General features: G+C 48.7%; 1 protein-coding gene across 10 annotated transcripts; it reads right to left on the reverse strand.

Moving 5' to 3' along the window:
- Nucleotides 1-3626: 3626 nt before the first annotated feature.
- PRXL2A (peroxiredoxin like 2A) lies at nt 3627-22409 on the reverse strand. Of its 10 annotated transcripts, XM_040242600.1 has the most exons (7): nt 22188-22390; nt 16178-16349; nt 11784-11946; nt 9662-9753; nt 8882-9022; nt 8152-8316; nt 3627-4422 (listed from the first exon to the last, which is right to left on the reverse strand). In XM_040242600.1, exons 3-7 carry the CDS (start codon nt 11926-11928, stop codon nt 4309-4311), a joined length of 657 nt encoding a protein of 218 aa, XP_040098534.1. In that variant the 5' UTR covers nt 11929-11946; nt 16178-16349; nt 22188-22390; the 3' UTR covers nt 3627-4308. The 10 variants fall into 10 exon arrangements, with proteins under 10 accessions (XP_040098534.1, XP_040098530.1, XP_040098531.1 ...); XM_040242596.1 differs by lacking the exon at nt 16178-16349 and having other exon boundaries at nt 11784-11963; nt 22188-22409; XM_040242597.1 differs by lacking the exon at nt 16178-16349 and having other exon boundaries at nt 22188-22380.
- Nucleotides 22410-22777: the final 368 nt, after the last annotated feature.

Below are 22777 nucleotides of genomic sequence, written 5' to 3' on the forward strand. Positions count from 1 at the left end.
TGCTTTCTTCTTATTCCTTGACTGTAACAATCCCATCTCCACCTTTGGGCCTTTGGATTTGCTGTTTCTTCATCGATGTGAGAAGGGTAATGCTTTTGAGAAATCAGTGCATTGAGAAAGAGAACGAAGAACCAGGTAAATAAAGCAGGCTCTCCCGCTTTCCCATGCCTGTGTACTTTCCCTCTGAGGTTCAGAGGCTTGATCCTATCTGAAATGACCTCTTTACTATCCTGTGCACCTACCCAGATCTTCTCCACCCTGAAGGTCCAGCCCAGGCTTCCACTACATCCATGTCCATGCCATCCCTGACCCTTGCCATCCAAAGACCATTTTACAAAAATCATCACAGACCACCAGAGGCAGTCTGGTTCTGGGTAAATTCTCTTTTAAGGTGTGAGCACGGGTCTTCTAGACTTGATGGCAAATTCTTTGCAGATGATTCTCAACCTTGGTTGCATATTGGAGTCACCCAGGAGCTTTCAGAAATGTTTTATCTGTGTCCCACCACCAAGATTCTGATTTAATGGGCCTGGGTGTGTGTCCAGGGCATCAGCATCTTTCCTGCTTCCTCAGGTAATTCTATCGTGCAGACATTTTAAGAACCATTGGCTTTCCTGCAAGGCCTCTCTCTCTGCAGGTAGTTTAAATTATTATGGATTCTTGATTAGTTTATAAAATAAAGAAAAGGGAACATGCTACTGCTTGTCGAAGGCTGCTGAAGCTTCAAGCCCAGAGTGCACAGATTTGATCTGTAGGGTCCTTTAGATTCTTGCTTCTCAAAATGTGGTCCATGGGTCAGTAGAACATCATTACAAGGAGCCTATTAGAGGTGTAAAAACTCAAGCCCCCTACTCCTCCAATCTTGAGAACTGTGGAACCATCAGTACCAATGATTTTGTCCAGCCCCCATATTAGGAGACCTGAACAAAACTATGCTTCCTAGCATAGTTTTTAGCACTCAAGGTTGTTTCCTGGGGAGACCCAGCTCCCTAAGTCCTTGCCTGGGGAAGCTCAAGGCTGTCAAAAGAATTTACCCATTGCTCCAGGCAAGCATCTGACCACAGGTCTCTGACCTACATCTTTTTTTTTTTTTTAAGTTGATGTATATTTTATTTTTTAAAACTTTTTATTTTATATTGGAGTATAGCTGATTAACAACATTGTGATATTTTCAAGTGGACAGCAAACGGACCCCATTTTCTTCCTTTTGCTTTTTTTGACCTCCCTTTTCTTAGAGCATTTACTTAAAAAAAAGGAAAAAAAAAAAAAAACCCTCACAACTGTAAGTGCTCTCTGTGTCCCTTTAAGATGAGTATGTTATCTCCTGAAACCCAGGAGTATCTTCCTTAAGGACCTGAGAGCATCCCTCTGAAATGTCCTCAGCAAGACAGATAGGGCTCCATCTTCCAGTCTCTGTGGAAGGATGGAAGCATTTACACAACTGTAAATGCTCTCTCTGTCCCTTTAAGATGTGTATGTTATCTCCTGAAACCCAGGAGTATCTTCCTTAAGGACCTGGGAGCATCCTTCTGTAATGTCCTCAGTAAGACAGATAGGGCTCCATCTTCCAGTCTCTGTGGCAGGATGGAAACCTAACCTGCTGAACAAGCCAGTTAGCAGAGATAGCCTGAACACAGTGATCAGTCCCCCAACCTTCCGTTTGTAATTTTCCACCACTTTGACTTTGTTCAAATCCCAGCTCATCTCCCCTCCCACTCCTCCATCTTCCCTTTAAAATTCCAGTCACCTTTGTGCACGGCCTGGCTGAGTTCAGTTCCATACTGAAGCCTCTGCCCGAACTGTAGGGGTTACCAAGCAAACTCCGTCTACACTGCCTTTAACTAGTGTGTGGCTTTTCTCTAACCTTATTCATTTAACAAGATCTTTAGGTGACTTGCATGTATATGAAAGTTGGAGAAGTACCGTTTCATATTTATCATTCCCTCGATGACTTCTAATAAACAGCCCTCAATGACAGATAGGAATTACTATGCCCATTCTACGACTGAGAGATGAAGGTCAGAGCTTTGCTTAAAGTCACAAGGTTAAACTAGAACTTGAGCTCACCTCATAACTCAGTCCAGTGCTGTTTCCATAATGCCATGCTGATTGGGGAGAGAAGACACAATGCAAGCGGGGACCCAGGAGTGAAACAGCTGATGGAGAAGATCACAATAAGGTTCCTCCCCAGGCACCCATTTCAGCGACATCTTGCAGGCTCTGCTCTTCTTTGGCTGTAGAACTGTTTCAGAATCAAGTGTCTTCTAGGCACCAAAGAATTCTCATCTGGAAAACCCTATCTTTAGCTGGAGTCCCAGGGATCACAGCTAGTAAGGGATGAGTCACTGTGTTGACCCTCTTCAAGTACTGAAGAACGCTGCCTCCAAGAAGCCCAGCACCTCACGGGCTAGTGCACACACCATACAGCCACCACTATAGGTCAGACCCAGTCCTGGCCTTAGTCCTGAACTAGCCACCTCTTCTCCCTGTATGCTCAGTGCAGACATGCCTACCTTCCCAGCTTTACGTCCACCCTCCATCTTCACTTCTTGCTTTCCTGGATAAACACGGACTCCCTTCCTCCTGGCTGGTTTGGCCCCTTGGGTAAATTCAGTAGTTGCCCCTTATCCATGGTTTTGCTTTCCACCCTTTCAGCTGCCTGAAGTCAACTGCCCTCTGAAAATATTAAATGGAAAATTCCAGAAAAAAAAATTCTGGTTTTAAATTGCACACCATCCTGGGTAGCATGATGAAATCTTGCGCTGCCCCGCTGTCCTGCGTGGGATCCACAAGCATCAGCATCATCTGCTTCTGGCATCCAAACACCAACACTCATAGCTCAGTGACCCAGGACCACTGAAGCAGACAGATGATCCTCCGTCTGTCAGGCCAGCAGTCACCTGACCCTCCAATGCCTACGTCATTCACCTCACTTCATCTCAGCACATACCATCGCACAGCATCACAAGGAGGATAAGGATAGTACATTAAGATACTCTGAGAGAGACCACAGTCACATAACTTTTATCACAGTATAATTTTTCTATTTTATTATTTTTAATCTCTTGTCTAATTTATACTTTATAATAGGTATGCATGTATAGGAAAAAACACAGTATACATAGGGTTCAGTGTCTCCCATGTTTTCAGGCATCCAGAGCGGTTCTTGGAACATATACACGTAGAGGGGGACCACTGTACTCCTTTGGACTCCCGTTCCTGCCTTCCTACTCCTGGGCTGGTTTGGTGCCCTGAGCAGACTCTCTAGGGCAGAGTCCCCTTCAGGCTCCTGTGGACATCATACTTACTCACATGACAAAACTTCAAACATAACACACTAATGAATTAAGTTACACTTCATCTTCCCTGTCCTTTTTCCCCTTCGGTTACCAAATTAGGCTAAAAGACCATCAATAAGAAAGCAACTACCAATTTTAAATGCCAAGTCATTTCTCTAGAAAAGACAGCACACTCACTCACGTGAATGACAGGATGAACTTTTCTGGTCATTTGGAAATCTCTCAGATCATTAGAACGAGAGGAACTCCGTTACCAACCATAGCCCATACACAGGCAGAGTACTGATTTTTCACATTCAGTGTCTTTGACACCAATGATTTAATAAATTCAGCCATTATTGTGGTAAATATTTTTATTGTTAGTTTTATCAGAAATGTGTATATATGGACAATTTTTGATGCTTAATTTTATTAGAACCAGAACCATGCTTTCTAGAAGATCGTTCCTTCTAGAAAATCAAATTTCCAAGATTAGAGTGGAAGACAATGAGAAAATAGATTTCACTTTATTATTTACCTTTATCAAGTCATCCAAAGCACATCAATTCATTTATGTATTACTTTAACATTATAAAATAAATCATTCACTATTACTGTGAAAACATGAGCCAAAAACCTTGCATCTTTAATCTTCAAGTCAATCATCAACTTTTCTAAGATTTTTAAGGACATGAAGATAAAAATCATTTCAAATAATAGCACTCAAACACCATGTACATTTGTGAGGAGGTGTAACAGTCAACTTTAAGCCTCAGATTTTCCAGGTTTTAGCTGAAATAAGCCTTATTAGCTTCTTAGATTTTTACCAGTCTTGTTTGGGGGCTTATTAGACCTTATTTTGCCTTATGAGACCTACACAGAGTACAATATTAAAATATGTTAATGGTCTATACTGAGAATATGGCATAAATGGGTTTATGACTCCTTAGGGACAGCAGAGGAACCACAACACATCCTGCAAGCACAGGCGAGAGCCCTAGTTAGCCCTGAGCTGGGCAGTCTCACACAGTCATTGTTTCTCTGAGGCCGAAGTCTGTGGTCTGATCTTCCTAGCAGCTTCCAGAACAGAAGTCAGGTTTACCTTGTCTCCAAATTCTTTTTCTCGGTGCTCAAGAAGAATGCCCTAAAAGGAAACAAGAGGCTGCATCAGGCCTTACTCTGCGAAATTCATGGTACAGACTCTGAGTGCCAGCTGTCCATTGAGCCCTATGCAAGGAGCAGAGATCCAAATCGGGCTGGGCTCTGCCCGTGAGAAGTGCAGGCTTTTGGGGAAGGTGGATCAGGAAGGCTCCCTCGGAATAACCTGGACTCTACACGCACTTTGGGAGCAGGAAGTCAGGAGTGACTAACGTAACAGGGCGATCAAGGACGGCTTCACAGACAGCACAGCGTGGACGCTGAAGGGAGAGGTGCAGCTAAAAGGGCATCCCAGGCAGCAGAGCACAGCAGCTGGCCTAGAAAAGCCTGCTGGTACAGAAGTGGACTCCACGGTCAGACTCTGATGGGCACTCAGTGACGACCTGCAAAGGGTGGCCCTCTCTTCAGCTCACCTACGGGTCTCAGCGCATTTAGTGAAGCGTGATGCGCTGAGACAGAGTATGCCCCAAAGTACCCTAAAGCAGCAAAACAGATAAAATATACGGCGAGATCAGCATCAAGCAATCCTTGTTAGAGAGCTCTCCGACACATGGCAAATTAAACTCAAACTGAATTTGAAAAGTAAACGCTGTAGACGTGTTCTTTGTACCATTATTCGTAAAGACTTTAAAAAAAAAGGACCACCACCCTGTGGGAAGGGTGATCTCCTTCCACTACGGGGAAGGACATCAGGGAATTAAATTATATTCACTTGCTCGTCAGAGCAGTTTCCAGACATTAGAAACACTGAGGAAGAACATATGATGACATGAGGAAATGTTCATGATATATTATGAAGCTAAAAAAGAATATCTAATTTAGAAAGATATCATTTTCTATAAAAAAATAAAAGACCTCTCAGCTCAGCTCTGTTGTAACAAGTTGACCCTGTTAACTGAGCTCTCCCCACCTCCATTTTCATATTTCCTACGTTGAAAGTGCATTATTTTAAAAGTAAGTATGCTTTAAAGCGGAGAAGGCAATGGCGACCCACTCCAGTACTCTTGCCTGGAAAATCCCATGGACAGAGGAGCCTGGTAGGCTGCCGTCTACGGGGTCACACAGAGTCAGACACACATGAAGTGACTTAGCAGCAGCAGCATGCTTTAAAGATTATTACAAACAAAATCCCTACTGAGTGGCACTTGGCACAGTGGAACTGCAAAAACTCTGCTCTCAAGAAACACGGAGGTGAGTCCTGAAGCTGGGCCAGCCTGGTCAACCTTCCACCAGGAAGGAAGAAGGCAGGAGCTCCAGGGGCACCAACAAAGTCAAACAACACACCCAGCAACATCAGAGTGAGCCAGCCAGGCTTAGAGAGCCTGTGAGCACCAGGTGAGTCACTGCCAGGCAAGAGAAGGCTGGCAGGGGAGCCAGGCCCTGCCCTGGGGCTGAGAGAGGCAGAGATAGGAAGAGAAGGAATCCTAGGAGTCCAGAGTGGGGAGAGGCTGAAGGATCCTAAGGAAGTGACCTGCCCAAGTGCAAGGGTACCCGGAAGGGATCTTTGGGAACCATCTGCAAGAGGAGCTATGGGCGAGGGAAGGGCGGCGTCTCTGCAGCAGGAGAGATTCATTTCCTCTGTAGCACATACTAGCTGTGTATCTTTGGCTGAGTCATTTCAGAGGCCCATTCTCTTACATGTAGATGGAAATAAAAATACTGACTACCCCAGACTGACAGCAGAGAAGACATGAGATCATGAGGATGAGCATCTGGCACAAGGCAGGTTCTCACTGGCAGTCCCTGTCACGAAGACACGTTGAGATATTTACCAGAAAGGTAGCAAATAGGTTAATGTTATACCGGACACCAGGTCATGCTCGATTCTCAGACAAGCAATTGCAGATACTCAAGGTTTAAAAGAAAAAGACTCGAAATACAGCTTAAAATTGAACGCTTTCTGGACAAATATCGTCTGGCATCCCTTATGTGGAATCTAAAAAGAAACGATACAAAGGAACTTACTTACCAAACAAAAAGAGACTCATACATTTAGAGAATGAACTTACGGTTGTGCAGGTAGGGGGGTGGGTGGAAGGCATAATTAGGGAGTTTGGGATCAACATGTACACATTGATATATTTAAAATGGATAACCAACAAGGACCTACTGTATAGCATATGGAACTCTGTTCAATGTTATGTGGTAGCCTGGATGGAAGGGGAGTTTGGGGGAGAATGTATATGTGTATGTATAGCTGAATCCTTTTGCTCTTCACCTAAAACTATTAATATCACAACACTGTTTGTTCATGCTTTCAAACTGTGGTGTTGAAGAAGACTCTTGAGAATCCCTTGGAATGCAAGGAGATCAAACCAGTCAATCCTAAAGGAAATCAATCCTGAATATTCATTGGAAGGACTGATGCTGAAGCTGAAGCTCCAATACTTTGGACACCTGATCCGAAGAGCCCACTCATTGGAAAAGACCCTGATGCTGGGAAAGATTGAAGGCAGGAGGAGAAGGGGATGACAGAGAATAAGATGGTTGGATGGCATCACCAACTCAATGGACATGGGTTTAAGCAAGCTCTGGGAAATGGTGAAGGACAGAGAGGCCTGGTATGCTGGAGTCCATGCAGTCACAGAGAGTCTGACACAACTGAGCGACTGAACAACTACTACTTGTTAATCAGCTACACCCCAATACAAAATAAAAAGTTTTTTTTAAAAAACTGAAGGCTTTCTGTTCCCACTAGCTTATTCTTCCCTACCTGGTAAAAGTATGCAGTTAGCAATGTCAGTAGGCATCTCCACCATGAAGACCAACCCTATCTTTTTGGCTGTGCCATGAGGCTTGCAGGATCTTACGTTCCCCAACTAGGGACTGAAGCTGTTTCCCCTGCAGTGGAAATACTGACTCCTAACCACTGGACTGCCAGGGAATTCCCAACCCTGTCTTTTTTACAGATGAGCCCAAGTATTAATGTCATGCCTAAAACTGGCAAGACAGGCCTAGAGGTTTAGAAGTCAGACCCTGAGTCTCTGGGTCCTCCTGCCAGGCCCTCGGAGCCGGCACCCACTGAACCCTGTTCTAGCTCTGTACCTCCTCGGCCTCTGCTGGCACTGCCCTGAGTCTGACATGGAACATCTACCCACTACCTCCTTGGCCCACAGAGTCCTCATTCTCTACACCTTCTCCTCCTCAGACCCTGTTTTGGATCCCCACGGCAGGGACCCAAGCCAGAGTGTACAGAGAACTGTGCCCTGCCACCAGGACCCCCATGCAGAGAGCACGCCTCCCCCCAGAGCTCCCAGCTGCTCCCCCAACGAGGTCTGTTTCCATTCCTTCTCGTCACTTTACTATCCGTCCTCAATGACAGGGAACACTGCAAGGGAGCACATTTTTCACAGAATAAAGATTCTGCTTTTGTTCTAACGTGGAAAACAGAACTTGACATCAGCAAACCCAGTCCAGGCCCCCACAGTGCCGCTGAGGAGCTGCCCTCGTTGGTGCGCCCACTCGCCTGCCTCACAAGTTACTTACCTGCAAGGTTCACACTATGTTGTGATGTTACTGTGACGAGAGGGGGCTCCCGTGTGAGGTGCCGAGAGAGCAGGAGGGCGATACAGGACTATTTCCCCCGCTTCCCTGTCCTCGTGCTCCCTGGCTTTCTGGAAGGAAGGCTGGGAGACTCCGATTAGGGAAAATCACCCTCCCACCAACAGATCCCACCAACCATCACCCTCCCAGCAAGTGAAAGCTAGGAATTTACCTGCTTTCCTGGTCCCATCACAAAGACTCCCCCAAGGATGAAGCCCTCGCCATCCAGGTTTCCAGAAAAGCCTCCATTCCAGGCCCGGAAGAAGTTTTGCCAGACACCCAGACGGACAAATCCCATGAACACCATCTTCCGTTTTTGTGGGCCATAGAACTTTTTCTGCAGGATTGAGGAAGACAGACCCCGTGTGAGTAGCCCACATGCCTGCCTTCCTGCCTTCTGCTGGTTCACACCCTCCACCACGTGACACACACAGAGCTCCCGCCCAAGAGCGCTCTAAACTGCCCGGGACCAAACAGAACCCTGCAGCTTGCAACTCTGACTCTAATCTCCTGCTACAGACGTACAGGCTTCTTGGGCCCGACCGAGTGATAACAGTCCTACACTCTGCAGAGGGGAGTATAGGGGAAAGAATAAGGGCACAGTGGATTACAGGACAGGGGTTGGTGCTGGGCACCCCCTACAGGGTCGGGGACCCAGTGGAGCTTTTAGCTCTTTTCAAGGTTCCCATTCCCAGGTCACAAGTCAGGAAGGGCTCAAGTAAAATCTGAAAGACAGTTTTAAAGTTTTTTTTTTTCCACTCGTGCTCTGCTCAGAGGGCTGGGGGCAGCTGAAAGGGAGGCCAACTTCAGCTCCTGGCCAGACAGGCTTGGAGTCACCAAACTCTTCATGCACGAGCACCATCCCCAGCAGTCTGTGTCTGACTGGCTCACATCACACATACCTCTTCATCCAGGAAGATTTCTCCTTTGAAATAAGGCTGGAAGTCCTTAACTTCATTCTTGATGTGCTCCTTTACCACTGCATAGAGGGGGACGCCCAGCTCGTCCAACCTGGGCTTCAGGGAGGACAAATCTGCAGCCTCCTGCAGAAAAATGGAAAGGTCAGGGGCACAAACTCCTGAGACTCTGTGGCCAGCCACCGTCTCCTACAGGCCCAGAGTGTAGGAAAGACAAATGCACCAAATGCAGGAGAACAGACTTTCATGCCCACTGTAACACAACTAGCAAGACTGAAATCCCCGAGTTTCGGATCCCAGGCTGAGGGAGGCAGCGGAGTCACCACCTCCAGCCCAGGGACATCCAGCAGGAATGCCAGCAGCTCCCCAAGAAGGAGACAGGTGGGTCTAGTCTAAAAGTGTGGCCATGCTTCCCCAGGGGCCAAGGCTGCATCATAGGTGAGGCTGCCCACATCTGTACCAGTGACAATCCAGACACCTCATTTCAGTAAGCAAAGCACTTGTGCTGAACATCAGGAACATGGGAATTGGAGCTGGTACAGGACAGAGTACAAGGCTGACAGGCCTTGGGATTACCAAAGGAAAGTCAAGTATGGTGCTAACTCTAGGATAAGGTGAGTTCTTACATGAAGAGAAACAGAGAATTAGACCAAAAAAAAACCTGGAATAAATAACAGACTGTGCCAGTGTTGGTCCTGGCTGGAAATGTCCCAGTCCTCATTTGCTAGGATCCCTTCCTACGAAAAGGTACTCAAATGCACTCACCTCCCGACAGAGGAAGCAGCCTGGCCTCCGCACAGCCATAATCACAGCTCCATTCTTCTCCCAGAGCGCCTTCGCTTTAAAAGTTACTGCATCTGAGGAGAAGAAAAGAGAATTCAGTATCATTTCCTCTCACCTGCCGCCAACCTCTAAGCACCTCATAAACAGCACCAGGCCTAACAGAGGACCTGGAAAAGTACTTCACACGTTGAGGAAAAAATCAAACAGGAAACACAGACAGGCAATATTCATCTTTCGGAGGAAAATGAATCTAGTGTAAGGTCCTACTCCCTAACCAGAAGCCCACTCCCCCATAAAAATCTAGTTGTGAACTTGAATATCCCAAACTGGAATATTTCTGGAAAAGTAGTGTATTACTTTGCTGGTCTCGGTGGACCTTGTAACAATGCTTTAGGGCTAATACATGGCCAAAACTTGAACAAGATCTTGCACTTGGCCAAGAAAATGCCAACTCTGAAGGATTTAAAGAAATTAAATCAACTGAAATTTTTTTTTTTTTAATTCAACCTCAATATGTTAACTCCAGTGTTATCCACAGGAGACGGTAGAAAATGCCCAACAAGGAGATGCTTTGGGTAGCAGAGCGGTGCAGCTCAAGCCCGGCTCTGGTCAGACGGAGTCGTATCTAGGTGTGAGCCCAGGCAGGCTATGTCTCCTCCTTGAATCTTCCTTTCCCTATCTGTAAATGCAGATGCCTAGCAGCTCCACTTTGGGCCACAGGGAGTATTAAAACATGGATATAAAAGAGCTCATTTCAGCATCTATAATAGAGTCAGTGAGGGCTGAGTAAGCACTATCCCTTATTATTTCAATGAGGAATCCATGTGCCTGTGAAATGTTACCTAGGAAAATAAAGGTGGGAGCGGGTTGAAATCAAATCATACGGGGAAATTCTGGGTTGAACATAGTGAAACAGAGCTCTCCGTCTGCACGGCTTCTTAGTCCCTTACCATGGAACCTACATTATAAATCTGCAATCACAGTTCCTGCCTTCCCTTCACAAGCTTCCTCACTTACTGAACAGAACTGAGGTCTCCCTTTGAGGGGTCAACCTGGAGACCACCCCGTCAGTGAGCCCCGACTTGCACCTAACTCTGATGCCCACTGAACCCACAGTATGGGCATGACTGAAACCCCCTGAGCTTCAGGTCCAAGGCCAAGAGCACAGGAAGGCAGCTGAGTCATCTAATGTGGCTCTCAGCCATCCAGTAGGGACTCCAGTGGGCTCCCCAAGAAGAAGGAGACAGGTGGGTCTATTCTAAAAATGTGACTGTGCTTCCCCGGGTGCCATGGCTACACCACAGGTGAGGCTGCCCACATCTGTACCAGTGACAATTCAGATACCTCATTTCAGTAAGCAAAGCCCTGCGCTCACATCAGGAATATGGAATTGGACACACAATATTTCTCAAACTTATTGGACTCAGGAGCTCCTGTTTTTGAAGATCCATGCCTGTGAGCATGCTAAGTCACTTCAGTCATGTCCGACTCTTTGCGTCCCTATGGACTGTAGCCCACCAGGCTCCTCTGTCCATGGGATTCTCCAGGCAAGAAGGCTGGAGTGAGCTGTCATGCCCTCCTCCAGGGGATCTTCCCGACCCAAGGATCAAACCCACGTCTCATGTCTCCTGCATTAGCAGGTGGATTCTTTACCACTAGCAGCACCTGGGAGGCCCCATGTGCCTTGAATTCCTCAGGACACACTCTGGAAGGTTTGGCTGAGTTGACTGTGGTGCAGTGTTACTAAATATTACGTAACGATCATCATTACATTTAGAGAGACAACATGAGAAAGTGAACAATGCTTTTGATAAGAAAACGCTAAACTGTAAAAGGAATCACGTACACGGAGATCACAACTACATATTACAGCATGTACACCTGGAAAAGAATGTTCAAAAATTAAACAGATTATTGTGTTAGGGTAATGGTAATTTAAATTATCAGCAATTTAAAAAGTGTTATTAAATTAAATTTTTTCTAATATTACACTGCCTTCTCAGTGAAAATAAAAAGAAGGAATGACCTTAGAGAGAAAAACAATAAGTAGGCCTGCATCCCAGTGCCCTGGAAAAGTACTGACGCTGGTGGGGTCACCACTTACCCTTCTCCATTGTTTTCAGGTCTATGTCCTCCAGATACTCCAATGCTGCTTTCTGGGGCTTGGCCAGAAACATGTCTGTGTTGGCCAGGAGCAGTGCCAAGGCAGCGACTCCTACGGCCCCCGCACCGATGGACCACATTCCCATGCTGAAGAAACTGGGATCCTGGAGGAAAGACATTTCTGGGGATTGAGAGGAAGGAAGAAGATGTTACTGCTCCCACAGGACAACTGTAATCTGATCTCTGGGACAGGGCTCCGCTGGACAGCTAATCAGGGTGCCAGAGGCCAAGGGAGGCGGAGCTGCAGCGTCAGAGATGGCACTGGACAAGGGCTGCTCTCAAGGGAGCCTGGGGGCTTATGATGGACACACGGAGGTTCCTGCCCCAGGGAGCTCACTTCCAGGTCAGGAGCCAGCCAAGAGAGTGACAGCCTCTCTTGCTGCGCCCTCTCCCATGCCCAAAGCTGTCACCTCCTGGTCTGATGGTGTTCCTCCAGGCTGCAACCCCCAGCACTTCCCTCCCTCCTCCTCAATGCCTGTCAATGCCTTCGGTCCAGGAGTCACAGCTCCCACCTCCCTGGGGAGGGAGCAGCTTCTTGTGTAACTAGATTACTTAGAGTGCCAATCCCCTTGTTGTTACCCTATCCTTCCTCCTCGCTGTGAACCCGTTCGACACAGACAGACCAGTCCTCCTATTTCATCCAGCCCCCAACAGTGCCCAGCAGGGCCTCACTCAAGGCAGACAGGCAATCTGAGTACATTTCTCCCAATTGAGAAGACCTTTATTTTCTGATCATCATACAAATAAAACAGGCTCGAAGTGAAAACAAGCAAATAACAAAAAAGGAGCATTACATAAAACCATAGTTGACAACAAAGCGAATGTCCTCTAAATATCTACCACTTACTATATAGTTTAATAGAGATGGCTACTATTAATCTGACATTTCCCCCTGTGAACAGAACTACACAGATGTCTGCTGAAGGAACAGGGTCAGAGTCTGAAAGAGTAGGCATCGTGTAAGAAAAGAGCATGGTGCTGGGGGGGGGGGTCTGTTTCAGAGGGCTGGGCAACAGATGTCTGTGTCAAGCAGGGGGCTCGGCGGTTGAAATGGAGGCACAGGCAGGTCCTGTGGAATCTAGCCTCATCCTCAGCTCGTGCTCAGGGGCTGCACTAGGGCTTCCTCCAGTTGAGAGGAAGCTCCTCGAAGCAACCCGCCTCTGTAAGAGTGGCAGATCCCCGATCCAGCCTTCTTTTCCTGACAACCACTTACAGTATCATTTGGCCCACTGGCCATCCTAGGATCTGACTGTACTGGAGCCTTCCTCCCTAAGTACTAGCATGACTCTCTTTGCTAGGATCACTGGGCACCGTCCTGGGGGTGTGTATCTATGTGTCTGTGTTACCGTGGCCCACCTGACCTCATCCCTCCTAACCAAAGACTTGACTCCCCCCACAAGACTCTACTAAAGGAGAGGACTTCTCCAAAGGTTTAAGCAAAGGCCCAGAAATTCACACGTCACAGCCAAAGGAGGGGGCGGGGAGGGGTCCACTGCCAAGAGGTGAGGTTGGGAATAACTTGGTAGTGATGGTTTTGGGCAGAAAAGGTAGGCCAGACTAGTGTTTAGGCCAGCCTGTGAAGTTCAGACTTGAGTTCAGACATAAAAGGGGACTTCCGGGCAGTGGGTGTGGGGTGTGAACTGGGAATAACCAATGAAAATAGCCTTTAAGAGGAATCTGGCATCTGTACCAGAGGGAAGAGGAAAAAGAAGGGGAGGCTGTATGTGTCTATTGTGTGTGTGTTGGGGGAGGGACCGAGTGAGCTGAGAGAGCAGCATATCCTATAACCTCAAAATGTGCTCTCATGGGCTGGCAGCATTGGCACCAGGGAGAACTGTAGAATTTCCAGTCTTACCTCAGAACTAAGGAATCACAACCTGCATCTTCATCAGATCTGGCAGAAAATTCATAGGCACATTGGAGTGTGAGACACATTCTCTTAGAGCAAAGAATTCAGGTTTTGTGCTTGGCTGGACATAAGCCACAAAGTGCAGCTATGAAGGCAGGCTGGCCTTGGAGAGCTGGGCCTTCCTCAAGGGCCAGCTTTAGTTCCCTCAGTTCACTGTGGGAGGGCAGCCACAGTGGCAATGAGAGTCAAAAGCCAAGACACGTCTCCACGCCTCTGCCCGGAATGTCCTGCCGCATTCATTCTGTCCTTTTAAGACTCAAACCCCTCTTCAGAGACCTTCCTGGATGCTCCGCTTATCCCCACTTTCCCTCTAGAGGGGATTATTCTCCCCAGCCTGCATCCACATTGCACCATGGTCCCTCTGATGTGTTCAACACACTCACTTGGACCTGTTTTCAAGTTGTCTCTCCTTTGACTCTGTTCCTCAATTTATCTCTGAATTCCCGGTGGACAGCACAGGGCCTGTTTGTGGTCCACAGTGAGTTTTTCATAAACATGTGCTGAATGAATTTGACAAGATTGAGTGATGGAAATGGTGATTTATGGACGACCAAAGCACTTGAGCCAAGCAGGAAAGAACATTCCACAGGCCGACTTCCAATTTTTTTTTTTTTTTTACGTGGCAAAGTTATACATTACTGGATTATGGTTCATAGAACAATCGGGGAAAACCACAGCTCTCACCCGCCTGCTATAAACAGGAGATTCCCCAGAGCGTGGTACAATTTCTGTACCTTGACGTATTTCCAAAGCCTCCCTGGACTCCTGATAAGTGTGTATGACTCAGATACACATGGTACGGTCTCTGATCACAGATTTGATACCATTTCTGCATCGGCTCACAAAGACCAGCTTACACCTACCCTTCCAAAGGACTCGCTTCAATTCCTGGGACACATCATTGCATTTTGGGAAGCCTGGGGACCCTCACAGTCAGCTCTGCATGCTTCTAACACACCACTGCTATTCCTGGAGACAAACAGGCTCCATCTCTCCACTGCCCATCAGTCATCACTGAGCCTGTTTGCTCCTGAGTACAAGGGAATCAGGCTCAAACAGACTCAACATTTATTTCCAAACATTTATTCAGCACTGATCTGTTTAGTAAGTGGCAATTTGGGAATTATAACTAAATGCTAAACAGTCCTCCAGGAGCTACAGGCCTAGTACACCGGTAACAGAGTGGAAAGGTGAGGGGAAAAAAAAGGTGAGAGACAACACCTCAGGCAAGGTATCAACACTGGGCTAGGGCAGTGCAGGGAGCAAAATGCTCTGTCTGATCTGGGTAGCCACAGAAGCACCTAGAAGGAAGTGGCTTTGGAGACACTCAGAGAGCAGGATGGAAAAGCTAGGCCAGGCTGGGGCTCAATAAGCCTGGGAAACAGCAGACTGGCTAGGTGTGTATATCCTACAAGCCCCTGACGCTCTACCTCAAGTTCATGAGCAGGAACACAAGACATGGGCTTCAAAACTCCCAGGAGCTTTGTTCAGCACCCCATCCGCACGTCTAGCTGTGATCCAGAAAGCGTGAGCACAGAGTCACCCCTCTGGGGAGCTCCGCCCTCAACCTGAGGCCCCGAAGAAATAAGATATGAGGGTGTTATCAGCACCAGAGGGGAGAGGTGGGCCTCTCCATGAACATATGCTCCCAGTGGGCCTCTAGCAGCTGGCCCTTCTGCCAGAGGGAAGTAGTGAAAATTGACTTCTACCTAGAGAGTGTATAGATTCACCTCCCAGCCAAGCCCCTCTAAGTTGCAAAACAATTCCCAATCCAACAAGCCTTGGAGCATGTGCCGTGAATAACCTGAATCACGGCTACTTCCACTCACGAAAAAAAGCCTGGAGGCAGAGAGAAGCTTAATATCTTCATGGAACAACGCCTAATCACATGAACCTCTAAGGCTACTAACTGGAGAGAGGGGGTGGCCGGTAAAGCAGCACTTACTTAGTGCCACCCAAAATGAGTGCCTCGATTTCACTCTCTCCGGTCTCACGATGCACAGTCTCCCGTTATGCAGCTGACAACACTCAAGTTTAGAGAAGTTCAGTACCTTCTTCCTTCCAGTCACAGAGCTAGTAGGCAGCAGTACTGTCTTCTGGATCCAGACCACTAAGACCCCAAATCTTTCTACTACCCCGGCCTCTCAAAGCGTTCACTGGTGGGGTTTCTGGAGGTCAAGGGGCCTGGTGTCTTTTGTCTTAGAATTTTAAAAGATCGACTTATTTTTTCATTCATCACATACAGTCAAACCACATGTTGAAAGGAAATTCACCACGTGACAGAGGTCTCCTCTTTCCTCCCCTATCCCCCTTCTGTTAAGGAAAGGATCAGTGCTTCTCTGAAAGATAATAGCGAGGCTGTTTACAGAAGAGCCGGCCCCCACCTGACATCACCACAGTATTCGGTTGCCCACTGTGGGACTTACCTGATCCAGGCTCTCCCACAGAAGAAGGTGAAGTCTGATAAGACCACAAACAACAGCTGGGGCAGCTCAGAGTGGTAGCGCTGGGCTGGGATGCGCGTCAGGGCAGGAGACACAGCCAGGCTCCTGAGGCCCTGCTGGCTTGATCCCTCCCCCAGCCTCCTTTTCCTCAACTCTAAAATGAGGGGATTGGACAAGGTGAATGGCAAAGCTTCTAAAACACCCAGTGACATGGCAAGATTCTTTCAGGAACAGGTCACTTTGGAGCCTGTGCATTCTGGGTTCCTGATCATAACCCTACCTTCACCCTCTTCCCATCTCAAGTTCAGAGTATTTCTTCCCCAATGCCCAGAGCTTCACAAGGCACCTCCCCTTGAACACATATGGTCCCGTATACCCAACCTTTCAAACCTGGGAACCAGGCACTCACCATCCGCAGTATGCACACCCCGGCTCCTGCTGACCCGCTAGGAGTAGGCAGGGAGCAGGCGGCAGGGGAAGGCTGGAGGTGAGGCGGGGCTCTGGAGTCCCGCCTTTGGCCCTAAGCTCGCTCACTCCATAGGCAGGACCAGGCCACCCAGAAACCCTGGGGCACCTTCAGCTGCCAATAGTCAATCTCCAGAAAACATCAATATGGACAGCTGCCAAGACCCCCTAGTCCTTCAAAATGCTGAGCAAACGTTGAGTCATTTGCAGTCATGCAGATTATAACATTTATCAAGTGCCAACAGACTCCCTCTCTGCTTTCTGGAGCAGGCTAGTGAAGCAAAGTCCTTAACGCAGTCCTGGGGTCACAGTAACTGAAATAAAAGGAGATGTCCCTTTCTCCATGGCTGCTTGTGTAACAGACAAACAAGCCTGACTCCAAGCTGGATCTATTCCTTTAGCTCTAACCCTTGTGCTCTGTGCTTAGTCAGCTGGTACTTATTGCACCTTTGTGAAAGAACATTGCCTAGAGCCTGAAATATACATGAAAATGTGTTCTCAAGGCTTTGATCTTTAAAAAGTTGCAGAACAGAAAATAACAATTGTCTTGTTGATGGTTTACAGGAACACTGTGACCAGACCTACTCTGACAGCTGCAAGAACAAAGAATACCTGCATCAAGAAATTTGCAAAAATCAGCCATGTCCCCTCCCCTTTTCATATAAAAGAAGCCTGAATTCTAACTCAGGTAACATGATCCTTTGCGACACCAGTCCACTGTCTTCTTGGCCTAGTGGCTTTCTGAATAAAATCGCTATTCTTTCCCCTGACACCCTGGCTCTCGATTTACTGGCCTGTTGTGCGGTGAGCAGTGCAATTTAGGCAGACAGCTTCATCCTCCACCCCACACCACTGAGGCCACTTACCCACTGTCTCTTCTTCACCTCCCTCTGCCTTCTCTTCTTTTCCTGCCACTTCGAGACACCTCGAAACCCACACCCCGTGCCTCAGTGACCTCACCTATGGCCAGTGCTTCACCCACCACCTTGGGATTGACTTCCAAGTTCCATGTGCTGCTCTGGACGCGAAGTTTCCACTTGAGAGTTCTATAGTTTATCTCTGTGACCAAAAGCTGACATCCACTAAAGTCAGTTTCTCTTCCAGAGTTCCTTTTCCCCCGCTCAGTGAATGACACAAGCATGGAGCCGACTGTGCAAGCCAGAAACTGAGAACTGCATTTTCTTCTTCATTCTTCCTCATCACCCACACAAAATCAGTCCGGAAGCTCTGTCCCTCCTATGCAATGGGCTCATACCTGCCCTCTTCTCACCTTCACTGCTGCTGTCCAGAGTGAAGCCCCTGTTACTTTGCACCTGGCCTCAGTAACTACAGATCTGAGGTTGGCTGGCTCCAGGCCCTCTTCTGCTTACTCTCTGTGTAGTAGGCAGATCAACTGTTACACTCCCCACCCGGATCACATCCTTCCCTTGCTTTCAGATTATCACTGTACACAAACTCTGCAACCCACCACCAGGGCCCTTCACAGTTCAGTGTCAGGCCACCATTCTTGCCTCACTCCCAGCCATTTCAGCACCCTCCTCGGTCACTCAGTGTGCAAGGACTATAACGTGTCCTGTTAGGCCTCTGCACTGCAGCTGGTGTAGTAATTCAGAGCGCCCTCCCCGCCCAGGCCAGCCAGGTAAAGACACAGCACATGTTAACACTTTCTCCCCGGAGCCTTTCCTGCAGGTCTTGACAACTGGCTGCTTCCTCACCTCTGGTCAGACCCCATGCATGTGTGCAAACACACACGTAACTTTTGCACACTGCACAAGCAGATGGACTTCATGTATTTAGTTATTTACATGTCTATCTACACAATACGGGGGATCAGTCTGAGGGTAGGAGCTGCCATCTTTGTCCATTCCTGCAAATTCAGCATTTAACATAGATCCTGTCAATTACTAGGCATTAAATGTCTGGATGCAATGATCTCAATTTTACCCTTTGAACTCCACAGTGAGGCAGAGTTGGAACTACTTTGTAGCTCGTTTGACCTTAAAGAAAATACCTGAGCCTGGGGCTTAGGTGACCTTAGGTGGGTTCCTAGCTCCTCTGCTCATTGGTAGGGTGATCTGACACAAGCTGTGAAGACGCTCTGGGCCTGGGTCTCCTCATCCATACACAGGAGGGAACTGACAAATTTATGAGGTTGTCTCAGTTCTGCCATCCAAAGACTCTGAAGTACTGCACGACTGCACCTCCAGGGTTCTGACACCCAGAAAGTTATGGGGACACGTGCCACTACTGCTCCCCAGCTGGGTGTGTACAGCCTCACCCTCCGCTTCCCCAGGCTTCATTCTGCCTGTTCAAGGAGCTGCCTCTGGGCAGGAACTGATAAAAGCCTTACTAAAACAAGGCAGCAGCACTGGGTGGGTTAATTCATGCCCGAAACAAGTAGAGACAGTATCATATTCCAAGCATTAAGGGTACACCTGCCCAGCCAAGCCCCACCCAGGGGATCTTCCTACTCAGAATGAGCTGGCTTGAGGCAGAGACAGGGCAGGAGAAAGAAAGGGGTCCTCAGGAAGACAGAGGAAACTAGGAGGCTGGAACGCTTGCTTCCTCTTCTTTTCTTTGCTCTCGCTAATGCACGTTCCTTCAGAGTTCTAGTTCGGCCTCTCTTTCACTAAGTAAAAGAAGAAATTAAGGCCCAGAGATGGAACCAGCTAGTCCCAGGTCACTTCTGGGGAAGACTGGTTAGTGACTGTGCTGGGTCTCAGGGCTCCCAACTCCCAGTTCATGGCTATTTAGCCTGCACTGGACACACACGCAGAGGCTGGGACAGCGTGGGGCTCAGGCACGGGGCCCGTGGGTCCTCAAGCCGGCTCACTAGTCTGAAGAAGGCTGAAAGCAAAACTGCTCCTGAACAGAGCCTGGGAAATCATGTGGCTAGAGAGAGCACTAATCCCTCCCACGTTCAGTGCTCTGCAAGCAGTTTATAATTCAAATGTTTTCTTGAGGGTCACATTGCCCATTCGTGGCTGAGAAGCCATTCTGTACCTCTCCTCCCCACAGTCATAAGGTCCTCTCAATTCTGGATGATAAAAAGATAGCCTCGAAAATGACAATTTAGCAGCCTGGTGTCATGGCACCTAAGGCCCCAGGAGCAGTAGGGGATGCACTCCCACCCACCCTTGTCATCAACCACCAGGGAACTAGCCAGGTGCGAGGAGCTCTCACCTACTTGCCTCAGTCTCCAACTTCCTGCTCTGCTCCTTGGGATGACTGTCTCCCAGATGCCAGATTCAAAAAGTTCTGATCAGATGCTGAATGCAGAACAAGAGGACATCTCAATTACTGGGAAACTTGCCAGTGTAAGGACTGTGAGGACTGGGAGACATCTTTCCCTCTCATCAGTATCCTGAGGCTTCTCCCACCCCTTGCCCTGCAAAACCCCTGACCATTCTGCCCTCTGCCTGCATAGCCTCCAGTCTGGGCTCAGTTATATGAGTGTGGATGGGAAGGCAAGCGCAATCCATGAAAGACACTGGGCTTCAGGACAAAAATCCTATTTCTTACTCTTTGATTCTGAGAGTTCACCTTGTCCCTCTGAACCTCAGTGCTTCTTTAAAACAAGGGCACTTTCAGGAAGAAAATATGAGAAGAGCGATGAGGAATGAATTGCAAGGCAGCACTATTCTCTTCTTTGCAGGGCTCAGCTTCACTCATTCTCCTACAAGGGCAGGAGATGTGAAGCAGAACAGACACCAAACACTGAACAGCTGCTCCCAATGTGTCAGTGCAGGCCTGCCTCCTGGGCCTAAGCTCTGGGTCTGGAGGGAACCCTGGCTTTTCTCTGGCCCCTCTGCCCACTCTACAATGCACACTCCAGGCTGCCTTTCTACAGCCCGCCAGCAACAGAAAAGGCAAAGGGCCCTGCCTAGCTGTAATCTCCCTGGGCCAGAGGCTACTGAGCTCAGGGGTGAGGCTGGTTCCCTCCAGACAGTTCTTGCCACACACACCTCAGCAGAGGGGCATTTGGAGTGTTTCTGCTCAACATTTCACAAAAAAGCAAGTACCCAGCTGGCAGAAGAGCTGCCTTATTTCTGGGATACTAACAGATCCTGGGGCTTCAAGCCCCAGAATTCCAGTCCTCACCAGATTTTCCAAGCACTGTTTAAGTGACAGGAGCAGATAAAGTAAGAAATGTTTTCATTCACCTCAGGAACACTGCCTAAGATCTCAAATAAATGACATGCCTTTATAAAGAAGGGCAAGATAAGAAGGTTCACACCAAGAATAACTCAAACCTAATTCAAATTGCTGCAAGCTGTAAGAACCTGGACAAGCCTCCGTATTAGTAAAACAGGAACGATTCCCAAATTACAAAAGGTAACCTACAGTGTTACCTTCAGTTCTAGAAGGATTCAATGTATGTGTGGTGCTTTGTAAGATACCTTACAAACAGTGACAGAATGTGAGGTGTAATTCTTCCTCATTTCTAGATTAGTCAGTGATTGCCCCTAAAATGTTGTTTGTACATGAGATGGAGGGTTCCTAAGGGCTGGATACATTCCAAGAAGACAGGGTTTCTCATCTGCCTGACTGAGTGGAAACAGGAGCATCCGAGACTTCCCAAGCTGGCTCCTGGACAAGGCTTAGCTAAATAAATCCGAAGTAATTATTTTCTGTTTTTAATCATCTGCCAAGTTCAAAGGAAAATACATTAAAAAAAAAAAACTAAACGGAGGGGTAGGGAGCTGAGTTGTGGAAACAGCCTCGTGTGTAAAGGAAAAGAAGCCCAGAGTCAGCTGCGGCTGAACCCCAAGCTGGCTTCTGGGCTCTCTGGAGGTGCTGTCTCCCCAAGACCCTGGCCAGGCTGGGCCTTAACCACCCTCTCCAACTGCTTCAGCTCTGATCCCTGCAACAACTTCGAGGTGCGACTGTCTGATCATCAGTGCCTTGATTTTTCATTACCAGACTTCAGCACAGTGTTTTAAAATCCGTACGGTTGGGCTCTTTTCAAAGTTGCCTTTGTGGGAGGGAGGCAAAACGGGTACCTCTGAGATAATGAAAACAGCGAGAAATCGCTACCCCATAAAACACAGAGCCCCACATGACCAGGTTCTTGGCTTCCACCTGCACACTGCCAGCTGGTCCGCCCGCCACCCTCTGGGAAACAACCCCAAGCTCATCCTGGCTCGGCCCCACAGGACAGCCGCGCCAGGATAGAGTCCGTTTCTCAGTTCTTTGTCCCAATAATCTAGGCAGGCCAGTGCCATCAGCCTCTCTCAAAGCCTGGGGGCGGTGAAGAGGGTGATTTTTGGCCGAACGGATCAGCGCCGGTCCCGAAACCTGGTTTTCTGACCGCAAACCCTGGTTTTCTGAGCGCGGGGCACTGGGGTGGGAGGGCAGTCTTCCTCCGCGGGAGTGAGGGCCGCCTCGGGCTCAGCAGGTGCGGCCGCAGCCGGCCGGCTCCGAAGCAGCTTCCCGCGGGCCCCGAAGCTGATCCCCGGGCGGACCTAACGAGTCCGGCATCCAGGGAACCTGCACGCGGCAACCGGCCTCGCTAGCCCCGTCCTACCTCAGTTTCCTCACTTGCCTTCGCGGACGCCACGGGCCTCGCAGAGCCCCAGCGAGCCGCACGCACGACTCTCGCTCCCCGGCCTCGCGCCTCCTCTAGCGCACGATGCCGGGTGGGCTGACTGATAAACCCTCCCGGGCCCCAGGGGTCCCGGGGCGGACCCCGCGCCTGCGCAGGTTCGCGCCTGCGCCGCCGCGCGCGCCCCGCCCACGTGACCCGCCCCGCCCACCGCGGCTCAGTGCCTGCCGCGCTGCGGCGTGGTCTCGCACTCAGAACGCGCGTCTAACCGTGTGTGGTCTCGAGACACGCTCTCCTACGGCCCCTCGTTCTCGTAGCTCCGGCTTAGCTCAATCCTTCTCTAGCGGTGACCCTAGACTCCTGACTCATTTATCAGGAGCGCCTTCTGGAGCAAAAAGAGGCTCTCGACTGCCTTATTTAGATCTGGAAGCCCTGTAGCCCGAGGACAGCCCCTTTCAATCAGTTCAGTCGCTCAGTCGTGTCCGACTTTTTGCTACCCCATGGGCTGCCGTACGCCACGCCTCCCTGTCCATCTCCAGCTCCGGGAGTTTACTCAAACTCATATCCATAGA

The sequence above is a fragment of the Oryx dammah genome, unplaced genomic scaffold (assembly GCF_014754425.2).
Source record: "Oryx dammah isolate SB20612 unplaced genomic scaffold, SCBI_Odam_1.1 HiC_scaffold_6, whole genome shotgun sequence".
NCBI lineage: Eukaryota > Metazoa > Chordata > Mammalia > Artiodactyla > Bovidae > Oryx > Oryx dammah.

Bases quoted from the DNA above. Each gene is read 5' to 3' on its own strand.
- PRXL2A (XM_040242596.1), bottom strand. From the start codon at position 11,961: ATGTCTTTCCTCCAGGATCCCAGTTTCTTCAGCATGGGAATGTGGTCC. The intron at 9,754-11,783 runs GTAAGTGGTGAC...TCTTCTCCTCAG, and splicing joins CCTGAAAACAATGGAGAAGG to ATGCAGTAACTTTTAAAGCG. The intron at 4,423-8,151 runs GTAAATTCCTAG...GTTTCCTTTTAG, and splicing joins TGATGGGACCAGGAAAGCAG to GGCATTCTTCTTGAGCACCG.